At 38.1% G+C, this 13,935-nt stretch overlaps 1 protein-coding gene across 1 annotated transcript in view; it reads left to right on the top strand.

Annotated features, from left to right (window-relative positions):
* The window catches only part of LOC107085563 (tripartite motif-containing protein 66-like), a 24,708-nt gene continuing 10,773 nt past the window's right edge, over window positions 1–13,935 (top strand). The window contains exons 1-9 of the mRNA XM_015375953.1: window positions 1–80; window positions 4,283–4,508; window positions 5,102–5,315; window positions 9,754–9,883; window positions 10,201–10,317; window positions 10,467–10,581; window positions 10,856–11,002; window positions 12,548–12,665; window positions 12,819–13,600. Coding sequence (XP_015231439.1) covers window positions 4,500–4,508; window positions 5,102–5,315; window positions 9,754–9,883; window positions 10,201–10,317; window positions 10,467–10,581; window positions 10,856–11,002; window positions 12,548–12,665; window positions 12,819–13,600 — 1,632 coding nt within the window. The 5' untranslated portion in view covers window positions 1–80; window positions 4,283–4,499. The remainder of the gene's footprint in view (window positions 81–4,282; window positions 4,509–5,101; window positions 5,316–9,753; window positions 9,884–10,200; window positions 10,318–10,466; window positions 10,582–10,855; window positions 11,003–12,547; window positions 12,666–12,818; window positions 13,601–13,935) is intronic.

Here is a 13,935-nt window from a genome sequence, read left to right as displayed (position 1 = left end):
GAATCTCCAAAATTTTGTCCGGACCAAAAAGAGCGACATCCGATGTGAGAGGATCGCCGCCCAGAGATGCTGAGGTCAAGGTAAAACAAAAAAACTACCTCTGATATGTTTGACTGTTAGGCTGCAGAGATCTGCAGGCTGACAGCAGGAGGGATGTTTTTATTTTTTCCGGCGGACAGTCTCGTTTCTTCCTGACCGAAAACAACACTCTGACAGCCTCAGACGCAAAGATCCACTCGTGTGTGCGTTTCTTTTTTATTTATTTATTTATTTTTGGCAGGGAGGATGTTTTGCAGAAGCGCAAGTGTAAATAAGGGTTAGTGGATTGCAAACAGCGGAGTTTGTGTTTGCGGACTGATCCGCTGCGTTCTGGATGATCCACCATGCCATGATAGGGGCGGAATCTCCTGCGCACTTTCTAAAAAATAATATGAGCTCCGTGATGCGCTGGAAGAGGTGAGGCTGCAGAGGCAGGCTGAGGATGGAGAGATGCGCACTCTGCATGCCTGTCAGGATTCTTCTTTTTCACCAAAAGCGCTCTAATAAAGTGCCTTCAGGCTGACACATCCTTAAAGAGGAAATACAGGTTGTTAAATGTGTACAGCAGAAGGGACAGGACTGCAAATGTTAGTAAAAACCACACAGAACTATGCTGTTCTAATCCTTTGTTCTTGGCTGAGTATAAACTATATATTAAAAATAGAATATAGGTGATTAAATTAGTCTTTCTTGTCTTTTTGGTCTTGGTTTTTGATGATACTTTTCTGTCTTTGGAGTTATAAGGGTTATTATTGAACCATAGTCATTGAAGAAGTTGGGGTAGAAACTAAACTGAGCATATAGAGTTTTATTATTTATTTCTAATCATATTTATTAGCCATAAAACAGTTTAATACTGAAATTCTGTCCAGTGTTGCAGAGGCGTAGCCAGAACATTTTTATAAGGGTGGCCGAAAGCGGATAGGCACCAGAGCCTCAGGGTTAATCTACACTGTTTCAACAGGAAAATTAAAGAGCAAAACATCCATATTTTCCAAGTAAAGTCAAACTATACTTTCCTAAAGCCTTTGCTAACAAATAGATGCATATATTTCAACATCCGAGCTTTCTAGATAAAAGGTATAGTGGATAAACTTCTTTCAGGTTTGAGGCAAACATCTATTCCTTTGTCATTACTTACCTACTTTTATCAACAGTTATTCTACATAAAATGGATATTTACAAGTACTAATATATACACAAATTGATTATTAAGTTTTTATTAATATAGTTATTTATCTATGATTTCACTGAAGACTCCTAGATGACTTTCAGAGACAATTTCTCTTTACCCCATATAACACAAAATCTAGTTCTGAAAAGAGCAGGAATTATAATCTTTAATGTAAGTATATTGATGTGCATAATTAACCACATTGTTTTTTTTGTCAAGTAATTGTTAATATATGAAAAATTTTAATGTTTTGAATATTTCAGTTGAGAGTATTACCGCTGCCACCGTCTGTATTAGAGGGGGAAGAAAATGGTAGGGGTGGCCAATGATAAGCTAAGGGTGGCCATGGCCATCCCTGGCACCCCATCTAGCTCCGCCCCTGCTGTGTTTTAAATAGAATGGAATAGAAAAATAGAATAGAAAATTCCTTTATTGTCCCACAATGGGGAAATTCTGGATTTTGTTCAACTGTGAAATCTTGTTCATAGTTGTCATATAAACCATCTTCAAATTCCCCTTATTGCCACCGTAGGGTCAACATTTTTTTCTTTCCAGCTAATTATCTAGATTTCATATTCGCTGTGAATCTCCAAATATCTTAAGGCTGAAAAAGTAATTAAGAGTTTTAAGGCTGCATACTGAAATTAAGAACACCTTTACAGTTTACACACAGCTGACTGACAGCTGGCAGCAACAGGTGGGGCTGGGGAAGCTTGATGCATCAGAGAGCTATCACCAACACTTCTGATCCAGGATCATTTAATCTCATGGAATACTTGTTAAAAGAAGCTCATAAAAACAAACTTTTAGCTAAAACAATTTCTTGATAAAACAGTCTGGTCTGAAGGTGCAGAATATTCCCTGAGGAGTAGCAGTTAACAAGATACCTTAAATTACATGAATATACATTATGGGTTTACCTGTAAAGCTTCTTACTTTATATTTAGAGGCCTTAAAGGTCAACCAGAACAGGACTGTATTCCTATGTGCTATTTGAAGATTATATCTATAATTTTCAGTCAACAAAATAACATAATCCTCCTTAAAAAAGGGTGAGATGCTGAAAGACATTCAGGGAAGACTTGTTGAGGACGATACTTGTTAAAGTCATCAAAGCAGTGATATTTTGAAGTTTCCATGATGCCTTTAGTTATTTGAATTAACCTACCGGTATAAACAGTTTGGAATATTGTAATAGTTTTAGATTGATAGCAATCATATTTTTGGGAAGTTAAAATCGTATGAATTCTGTTCTCTGCGGTCTAAAAAATGTTAAAAAAATAATAAAACATATTGGATTATCAGAAATTCCTTATAGATCCACATTCCCAGATTTATTGGAAGTCTCCTCTTAACTGTGACTTTTAGACATTTTCTTTATTTCCTGAAGAACTTTAAATATTTAAAAAATCCTTTAATGCATCAAATGATACATCCCTAAACTTAATCAGGTTTTTGATTAATTTCTGTGTCTGCATAAAAGTATCTAACATTTATGGATGATTTTATGGACAGAACATTTTGAAAGTATTATGTCTTAATAAACTTAAATAATAGTAAAAAAAGGTATTTTCACCCTGCTCATCCGAACTGTTAAAAGATTTTTAAAAAATTATCAATTCCAGATTTCCTGGATAATTTCACTGGGCAACTCTAACAGATTTGGAATATTTGGTCATTTCTTTCCTCCTTTTTGTTTATTTTGTAATTAAAGGTCCTCTTAGATGGTTTCACGCCTGAAGCGAAAGATGAAAACATTATTCTAACTTTTTATTAGATAAAAAAGGAAATTTCAGTCCTTTATAATTTATAAAAATATAATTATATTGAGCACTTTTTAATAACCTATATTTATATATTTTTGGCCCAGTTGAGTATTAAAGAGTATAATAGAAACAGTTGTTTCTACGTTTTGTTTGAATGTCTTTCTTCCTTTTTTCCTGTAATTTCTTTTTCCTTAAATCTAACTGGTTAAGGAGGAAACTCTTAAAGCAATCCTAGGTTCTGCATGACCTAATCACCCCGGTGTTAATAGATGTTACAAAGAAGTAGCTTGCAAGGGACAGATTGCTGCTCAGGTTTCTATTATTGGGCTGTCTCTTGAGATGGTGTGCACATATCTGCTGCCTTCTTAGCAGATTAGAAAGTAGGATGGAGGTTTTAGTGTAAAAGATAAATGCTGTAAAGGTGTAGAAGAGGAGAGTGCAGGGGTTAAACATGTTAAGGAGTGGAGCAGGGTGAGCTTCAACCGATTAATTGTGCTTAGAATTGGGTCTTTTGGTGCACAGTGGGGCATGAGATTTCTCAGAGCTCCCCACTGAAACATCCCAGGATGAGAAAGTTGTCAGATTTGTAGGTCAGGCTGTAGATGGTTATTGTTAGGCAGACCAACTTCACAAGTCCATGTGGGCATATTTGATGTAGGGTGTTTAGTTTTGGTTGGTGTCAACCCGACTGCCTGCTTCCCTTTTTTTTCAACGGTCACATCTTCATAAGCCATTTTCAAGTCTTACAAATATCCCTGTTCTGAGTCTGTGTTTCCTTCTGAGTCAACATGAACTTTTTTCTCTCGTTTTATAGCATGTTCTATTTATCTCATTTGCAGGGTGGGGTTCAATCTTAATTGATTTGATAATGTTTGAGGGAGCTGCAGGAGTGTATCCTAGTCCCATCTGGAGCTTATCCAAGCCTGACCCGGTTTCAGTGTTCTATGTTGGAGTGTAGTTCCTCTGGGACATGTCCCCTCCTCATCCTGATGAAGGGGGAGAAGGCCATAGCTCACACACTCTCAGCCGGCTAACGTCAAAAACAATCCGCAATGTATTCCAAATTCACCCTTCTTCCTTATTGTAGGTCACTTGGACTTTCTCCTTTCTCCATTTTGGAAATGGCTTCCAGGGATATTATGTCCTACAAAAAAATAATTATGTTATCTCCCTAATTCCCAATTATTATGCACAGGCTTATTTAAGAAAAAAAAGGATTAGGTTTCCCTCCTGTCTTTTTTGGCGTCAGCAGCAGAGAGCAGAGAAATGAATCTGAACGTGACACTCGTCTACTTCTCTGCAGAGAGGGGTCCTACACTTGGATGAACCGGGGGAGGAGAGAGCACCGCTAGGCTGTCATGTAAGCTGTCTCCTCTGGGGGCCACCTCTCGGTTTGTGCTGCTTCCTGCCTCAGGTAGAAGCCTCAGTCTTTCTGCTGCTGTGGCTTCAGGGCTGCTCTATCTCTCCTCTCTGCTCCCTCCAGCTGAGCAGGCAAAACATCCTCTGCTCCAAGCACGAAAATGGAGAAGGTAAGAGGCATCTCTCCGGCTTTATGTCCTTTGGATATAATTTTTTTTGTTCTGTTCCGACACAGTAGAAGATTGTTTAAGCTTGTGCAGCGGTTTTTGAATTTTCACTGAGGGACCTTTCTGTGTAAAGTTAATGCACTGTCGGGGTTTGTGAAGCTTTTTTTTTCTCAACTTGCTTTTCAATGTTTGGGGAATACTTTTTTAAGGTTTGATGAGATGTCATCTAAATTGATTTATTCAGTTCCTTTGCTGCAGTTTCAGAATTTTTCTATAGGGAATGATAGTTTCTAAATAAGAAGTGATAAAAAAAACTCAAGAGACTTTAATATGTGTAGAATATTTAAAAAGTGGGAAACCTTAAAAAAATGTGCTCATTTTCAGTCTATAACATGTAGAAATTATATGTAAAATGTCTATGTATGACATTATTCCTGCACAGTTATAATCTCTGAAAGTATAATCACATACAACAACTCATTAAAGTTCAAATTAGCCTCAAGTAACACAGCTGCACAGAAATATTTTCTGATACTTGCAGCTGTATGATATTGTCACACAGTCTATTTTAAACGGTGTCATTTTTTTTCTTTCAGATCTGCTCAGAGTGCACAGAGCCGACACTTGCACAGAGTCTCTGTACGCTGTGCAACAAGTGGCTTTGCTACCAGTGCACCGATGTGCACCAGCACCAGAGAGCCTCCTCCCAGTATACAGATTTGTTCCAGCAGCAGCAGCAGAGGCCCAGTGCTGCCCAGTGTGCTGAACTTCACCAGAGAAGCTCCAGCTCACTGCCTCCTACTGGACAAGGTGGATACTTAGCTGCTGTGCCACTATATGTGTTGTTATTGTTGTGCTCTGTTTGGTGTGTTTAATGTTTCAGCAGGAGCCTTTTGCATTGAATAATTTATAACGATGCCAATGGTTGCAGATTGTTCCTGGAGATCCGTGCGCTTTGTTGTACCTATCTTTAACGCATGGCCCAGATTCTGGAGGAATGGGATGATTTCATCTTTGCTAATTTTAGTTTCTCGCTATTTAAAACCCCTGAAGTGTGCCCCAGTGTGCTGCTTTGGAGCCAGCTTCATTTGCAGGTCAATATCTAATCATAACGAGCCCGTCCTCGGCTTCTTAATCGCAAAGAGCGAGTGCTTTTCTTTGGTTTGTGTACTTGTGAGAAAAGCCGTGTGAATGTGTTGACAGACAGGATGTGGTCAGTCAGATCAAACTGATGCACCCGAGGTGATGCTCAGCTCACTGCCACAGAGATCTGTGATGATCTGCATGCTCAGACATAAAAAAAAAGAGAGAGAAAGAAAGAGACGGGAGGGGTGCTTGGATGGATGAGGTGAGCTGGCCACCAGAGAGCAGCAGGGCTTTGTTTATTTTTGCCTTTGAGTTATTGTTAGACAAAGGTTCTGTGGGCCATATTGTTTCTTTACTGCTCTATCTACATGCGCCTTAGATGTATTTTGGCATTTTTCATGTTTGATGGAACTTCAAAGGCTCTGCACTGACACATTGTTTATTTAGCTCCTTCGCTCAACCCCAGTCCCAGTTTAACCTCAACTTCCTTTAGCTTCTACCTATTTAGTACACTTGTATTATCATGTTTTATCTGCACTATGATCCTGTATTACAGTGCAGATATGCAGGTAAAGATTCTCAGTGCACGATGCAGATGCAGGCCAGCTTTTACATAATGTTTTTACCTTTATGAAATTATCTTAATAACCATCATTGGGTCCAGCTGTAGCATAGAGCAAAAGTTTATTATCTGTTCATGTAGACATTTAAAGAAGACAAACATAAACTGTGGTCATGTTGAAACAAATACTCAGTTTAATATGGTTAAAGTTAAAAACATGTCTAAATCCAACCGACAATCAGTCCAGGAGAAATGGACTCCATCGAGGTCTGCAGAAGTGTTGATGGAGATGAAAGAGAATCATATTTCACCACCTTGGCTTAACTGATCCATTTCTCGCATGTTTTATAATCATCCTATTAGTTTTTGAAAATTATGGTTTTAAAAATCAAAGAACTCATGTAACATTTTGATTATCAATTAGCTGTATAGCTACACTTTTTTGACTTTGTTTAACTACACACATCGAGGTCTTTGGGCTGAGGATTTATCAGTAATGAGGATAGGAGCATTATAATTTAGGAATATGAAGATTTCTTTCCACCTTTCCATTCCTTGGGCTTCCATAGCTCACAGTGACATCAGTTCATCACTTTTTGTTCTTAGGTGGCTCCTCATACCAGATAAACTAGCTCACTGTGTAATACCACTAGCTGCAAAAAGTTGTTAAACCAAATCAAAAAAAGGTCATGAGGTAAAGATCACTGAAATAAAATACTATATATGCAAATAGTATTTTTTGTTATAAAACTTAAGTGAGAAAAATATTTAATTGGTTGGAAAAGCATTGAAGATTTATAAGGCATAACTTCCTGTCCCATAAGGTCTCAAATAAGACTTTAAAGGTATAGTGGAGGATTTTCGCTAATTCATAAAAAATTGCACACGCAAAACCCTGTACTCGCTCCCAATAGAGAACACCTAATAAACTTTGTGCGACAGCGTGCACAAGCCCATTTTTCCTCATGCACGCTCTGTTTAAAAGTTGCTGTTTACATCGCTCATAAAAGCTTACTTTCCAAAAGAAGGTTTGCAATTTTTCCACTATGTCAGACTCACCGAGCACGTAGGATGGCTTTATCACCAGAATATGACAATTAGGAGGACAAATTATTGTGATGATCCACCTGGAAAAAGAACATCCTCCTCTATACCTTTAAGCTATGGTTGTTTGAAAACCTCCTCAACAACAAATGAGAAAGTTTAATTGATATTAACCTTTAAAATGTCCAACTATTTATAAATGGTCCAACCATGAATTCTGATCTGTTGCAATAAAATCCAATAGGGGCATGTCTTATCCATCAGCTTCTAAACAAAAATTAAATGTGCTTTAGTTAGCAGCAGGAAGAAGGATACAAAACAAAAACAAATACAAATATGAAGGGTTGAAGGAAAAAAAAAAAAAAAACTTGTTTTGAAGGTATCAATTTAAGTCCAATCGAGGTAAAGCCCCCTTGATATTAAATTAGCTGTACATTCTCAAAGATCTGCTGCTGTTAGGTGTAGATAGTAGTTAATTTTTCAAACAGAACCAAGTCTGTTGCCTTTTTTGACTTAATCATTATAATTTGATATCTGCTTATTAAACTAACGCAGGTTAGTCTGGTATTAAAATTTGTCTGTGGACTGAAACGGGAATGTCGAACAGGTAGACTGCAGAACGGGTCCCTAAGAATGATTGAAAAAAAATTACAAATAAATCACACAAGCAGAGGTGGTTAAAGCAGATGTATGCTTTTTTTAAACAAACTTAAAGGATGAATAAAAACATTACTTTTCAATAAAAATTCATGTCAAAGTGCGGATATAATAGCATCAATTAAGAATGAACAAAACCAACTGTTTTGGTTGTTTTTGTAGAAATGTTTTTCACTCAACCGACAGATTGGATGATTACTCTGCTACCATTTGTTGGTAGGAAGCTGAAGGTTTTGGAACCTGTGGTTTAAAAAACTGATAAGCTGATTAGCTACGAAACAGGAAGTTGGGGATTCTTTTAAATTAGGAGGGAAGGAAAGAATGTAAATAATTAGGAAGAGAATGTATATATAGACTGAGGTAATTTGGAGGTGTGTTTGAGACTAAATGTTCAATGTTTTTATAGAAACCTTTACTATAAAGTGATAACATGTAGTCTGGGCCTACATTCCTCCACAATGGCTGAATGAGTGAAGACAGAAAGACTATATAAAGAAATAAATCTAAAGTGACTCTTTGAGTAGCAGTGCATAGATCAACAAGAGTATAGATTCTGTGCAAATCTATTTACAGCACAGCTTGATGTCAGAGGTTAAAAAGCTTTTATAGTGTCTGGGTGTTACTGTAACCTTTTGGTTTTAATTCAGAGTTTATTTTGCGGCTAACAGCTAATAATGCTGCAGTGCTTTGAAATAATTTCCAGTTCATATCATCACTGTCAGAAATAAAGGATAAACCGGAAGCTGGAAAATATATTGACGCTGGGGTCCCTTACATGCAATCCAAATTTAATGCTGTTTTCTTCTTTATTCCTAATCCATAAACTGGATTTGGAATCATTTTTATCTGTGTGCAAAAGCTGAATCACATGTAAGGCCCGCTGGGACGGGTGTTCCTTTAACATAAGACTGTTGAACTGTTGAAAACTTGAATCAAGTCATTACTGCATTTTGCACCATATCTATTTATTTTGCACTGCTCTGAACCCTCCACATCAATACCTTTTGCACCGTGTCTCTCCTACACTGTTTTTGATCACTGCTGCACTTTATAAATGGAAATGTTTTCATTTCACTGCTAAGTTACTCATTCACTGTCGAAAAGCTGAATGCATCAAAATTTCGTTTTTTTTACACTCCGTGTACACAAAATGACCATAAAGTTTTGTCTAAGTCTAAAAGCTAGACCTAGTTCAATTTCAGTTAGGTTTTTATGATTTTGTGTTTTTTTTGTCACAGGTTGATCCTTTTTCATATTTGTGAAATATCCCAAATATATGAATTCTAGTTTCCTAAATATATTCAAAATCTCTATACTGTAAATGAAAAAAAGAAGATCTAGGCGACGTCTCTGTAGGATGCCTGGATAAAGCATAATGGTTCAGCTCTTGTTGGCTACAAGCCTGGACTGCTATGAAGATAATGGTGGTGCAGTTTTGACATTTTTGTCGATAGGTGAATTTCCATCGTTATTCTAGGGCATTTTCGGCTGTCAGGGGGTTTGCCTCACACATCTTAATTCATCAGGCTTCCTCCCATCCTATTGGAGATTTTTCTAGTAGCATTACAACATGATGAGATTTTTTCTGCATGCATTTTTCACCAGTTTTTTTCTGGCTTTAAACTACAAATTAGTTATTAAATGATTTATTAAAAACATCCCCAATGAATGTTGCAAAATATATGCCCCTCTTTCTCTCTCTCTAAAGAAAAAAATATATTCTGTATCATTAAAAAAGCTCAGATTATTCTTGTGTCTTTCAGGTTCCTCTGTAATTGACAGGATTTTGGTGCAACGAATGTTTGTCTCATTCTGATTAATTTAGCATGTGGTGCTGCTCCATCATTGTTAGTGTTGTGCTTTTTGACTCTCTCCTTTCTGTCTGTGTGTTTTTTTCAGGCCCTGGGTCATATCCTTGCTCCTTCCTCATGTGCCACGCTCACCGACAGGAGCCCTTGGAACTTTTTTGTGAGTCATGTGACCTTTTGTGCTGCAGCAGCTGTCACCTGTCCTCCCACAAAAACCACAGGTCAGTCTTCAGCCATGTAGCACAAGGGCACTGCATAGAGAGAAGGGGGCTAACCGTAGGTTAAACTCTTCCCCTGAGCTGAATCTCTCCTTAACTGCCCTGTCATTTTTATCTCATGCATCTGCATACACTACCCTTGGCCGGTCGGATGTTCATTAGCTATTCATACCTGTTTGTTTTCACTGACATAAGGGAGCATTTGCTACCTCCAAGGTCACATGCATAATGTAGCATCCTTGGGGAAAACACACTAAATTCTGTTATTTTGTCCCCTTCTGATGAATGAATTAGTGAACTTTCTGTGTGCATGTGTTCAGGGTGGTGCAGATTGGTAAGGCCCTGCAGGATCAGCAGTGGCTGTTTGAAAACCTGATGATGCAAGTTGAAGAGAGACGGTCTTCAGTGGAAAACAGTGCAAAACAGATGGAAGACAGGTTTGTTCCAAGTCACTCAGAACCTTGATTAAAATGCAATCAAAGGGCGAATATAAAGGTGTTACAATGAATGTATTATTGTCTTTAATACGATTTTTCTGTGCATTTTAAAGGTAACAAAACCCTTATTTCCCTTTCTGTCTGTACAGACTGCATGGAGTAAAGATTGCCCACAGGAAGGCAGAGAACCAGATTAAAATGGCAAAGATGATTATGATGAACGAGCTTAACAAACGAGCCAACCTATTAATAGAGCAACTGGAGGTAATTACTTTCTCTTTCTTTCATTCTTATCATTCAGATAGCCGTGAGTGTTCATCCAGAGAATCAATAACAGCCGGATTTAATCAGTCCCCAAAAACAGAGCCAGCAGCAGCCCAAAATAATCCGCTGATGATTTTAAAACGGATATATTTGGCTTCTAGATTTACCAACAAAGGCATCTGTTGATTGTAGACTACAGTTTGGTCACAATTGTGCTGTCTTCTGCTAACTACTCATAACTTTGTTTGTGTTTCCATTTTTTTTTTTTTTGCAGAAGATTTCTGAGGAGTTTCAGCAGCGTCTGGAGGACCAGCTGCAGGGGGCAATAGAGATCTGTGGCCAGCTGGACCACATTCAGAAGTTCATCAACTGGGCCACGACCCATCACCGCAGGGGCCCGGTGCTATTCAGCAGAGCTCTGGTGAGACAGCAAGCAGACGTCCCATGTCCTACTCTACCATGCACACACACAAACATGCACACATAAGGGAAATAACAATATACCTGTAAGCAAAGGGAAAAAAAAACAATGAATAAAGGAACTCATGTGGTACATTTTATTTGAATTAAAACAGGAATGCTTGCAAGGGCCAGTGTGTTTGTCACAGTAGCAGTAGCCCATCCTCTGGGAACGTTTATAACACGCAGCGTCCTATCGGTGTATAAATAATCTGTGTGACCATAAACAGGAAATTTGCTAAAGATAGAAACCACAAATGAGGATGCATCAATCTGTGTTTAGCTTGAGCTAAAGTCCCTAAAGATTACAAATACAAACAAGCTGAAAGATTCTTTATAGAAGGTTTTGCACACAGCATATATGATATTTGTCCATACAATGTAATGGACAAAAAATAAACAAATTTAGGTATCTTAAAAAATAAGTTGGTTACGATAATAAAGATTTCAATGAAAATGTAGCTGTACAAGTTCCTAATAAATCAAATGCATGTTATTTTCACTTAGTTATATTAAAGTGGGGAGCCCTGAAAAAGAGAAAAGCAGAAATGAAAACATCAATACAAAAATAAACCATAACTAAGATCGTACTTTAAAGTCAAACCATATACCAGTAGCTCATTTTGGTCATTTTCTTTAATGATAAACTTGATACTGCAAAAATGTTTCAGATCAGAATCAGGAGCCCATCTTTAGGTTTCACTTCCATTGTAACAATGTTGTGTTATGTGAACTTGGGAGTTGGACTTAAACGGCGAGGAAAGAAAATCACACGTATAATCTGCATTTAGAAAGGTGGAGATGAACGGACAGAGCTGCGTTCACACTCAGAAACTTGTGAAATTTACTCAAATCAACTGTTTGCACTTCTGATGGTCTTAATAAATTACTGGTACACATTAAAGTTTATTAACAATTAGCAGTACATGCATTGAACACTGAGTTAGCTCCCCTTTAGAGTTAAATACATGTAAATACTCCAAGGTGTAGGGAAAGCCCAGATTGCTTTGATAATGGCCTTCATGTCATCTGCATTCTTGAGTCTGGACTCTTTCAACTTTCATAATGACTCTGGAACGTTCTTCCTGGACTCAACCCATTAAGAATTTTTTTCCCCCTTATTTAGAGAGATTTTTAAATACAATGCAAAATTTACTTCCGTCTGGAAAAAAAATCCAACAAAAATTTAACACCACTGAGAAATAGTTACGTTTTTTTATCCGCTAAAGGTAAGACACTTTTGACGATGTCTCTGAATCAGCAGTGACTTTACTCTGGAAATGATTCAGCTCCAGCTTAATGTCTTGTTTACATCTGTTTGTGTTTGCCCTTGAAGCACCGAGTCCAATCTAGTTATCTCAGTTGATCATGCATCATGCGTTGATATATGATTTTGGCTTTTCAATCAAACACATTAGCTTCGGACCACATTTTTCTTCACTAGGATGCATCTACCACTTAAAATTTTTGCCCATTTTAGTTAAAAAGGTTTGTGTTTGTCCATAAGATATCTCTTCAGATGCAGCAGCTGCTGGAGGCGTCTCTCCACACAGATTCCTTGAGTCCTGTCAAGATCAAATTTAACTGGGATGCCAGCTACTGGACAAAGCAGATTTCCTCTTTTGGTAAACTTTATAATATAAAAGTAAATTGGTTGTATTCAAAGTTTTTATGCTTTTTTTTAATTATTGAGATTTTAACAAAGAAATTTATAATCTGTAATTTTTTTTATTCTGTTCTTTTTGATGATATATTGTGTATCTTTATGGCTTTCACAGGTCAGCTGACTGTTGAGGGGGGAAATTGCACTTATCCTTCAGGATTGGCCTGTTCCAGTATTTTAAGGCCCCAGCCCATGGCCTGCTTGGCTCTACCTGCCCTGTTTCACCGAGGTCGTGAGCCGGGCTGTGGCTACCAGGCCTGCTGTGAGCCTCAGATGTGTTGCCTACACAACATCCCCCCTCAGCTGGAGCTGGCCACTCTGGACAAAAGCCAGATGGAAAGCACTCTGTGTAACTCCAGCTGTACTCAGCCCACTCATTTTCCTGCTTCACTGCGCCAGAGTCAGCAGCTCCAGAGGTTTTGGGAGACAGAAAGCTCCCTCAAGCTCCCTCCTCCAACATCTTCTCTCCCGGGAGCCATCCAGCTCAGCTGCAGCCAAGGAGCTGCATCACAAGATCCTCCATCTTTAACTTATGTCTCCTGTCATCAACTCCAGAAAGAAATTGCTCCAGACAGCCAGGCGCACCTCAGTGCTGACCGTAGCGGTCCGGGTCAATGTAAGGGGAAGGTGTCTATGAAACCGTCTCTGCAAAAGGAGGTCAGCCACATTTTGAGGGACAAAGATGTGATGACTGAGGAGAACTGGGAGGAGAGGCATGGCAGTGAGAAGACCTGTGGACAGATAGCAGAAGATGAAAGCAGAGAACTTCTGGGTGAGGAGCTGGAGGCAGACAGAAGGGATCAGAGCCAAGTCCAGCTGCAGGTTCAGGCTTGTGTGGCTGCAGAACAGCAGAGGACCAGACCTGCTTTCACTCTCAGAGTCCATAGAGATGGCAAGGTGAGAGACCTTCTAACACTAGACCTTGGAGACCAGAATCTTATGTTATTGTTAAAATAATATAAATACAATAGATTGACCCTTCATGAAGTAAACTAGCATAAAAGTGTAAAGAATAATTTAATCCTAATATGAGGATTTAGTGCCATTTTTATAGGAATTAAACCTGGTAAAGACCACTGAAACATTAGGTTATTCATTGAGGAAGCTTCAAGGTAATGTTTAAGACTAGTTAAAGCCCAAACCTAAATATATATAAAACTAGTTAAAGCCCAAACCTATATATATATAAAACCTATATATATATATATATATATATATATATATATATATAT

This window comes from Cyprinodon variegatus, unplaced genomic scaffold (genome assembly GCF_000732505.1).
Source record: "Cyprinodon variegatus isolate N-32 unplaced genomic scaffold, C_variegatus-1.0 Scaffold128, whole genome shotgun sequence".
Classification (NCBI taxonomy): Eukaryota; Metazoa; Chordata; class Actinopteri; order Cyprinodontiformes; family Cyprinodontidae; genus Cyprinodon; species Cyprinodon variegatus.
Note: the sequence above shows the minus strand (reverse complement) of the source record. Positions and strands in the feature narration are given on the sequence as shown.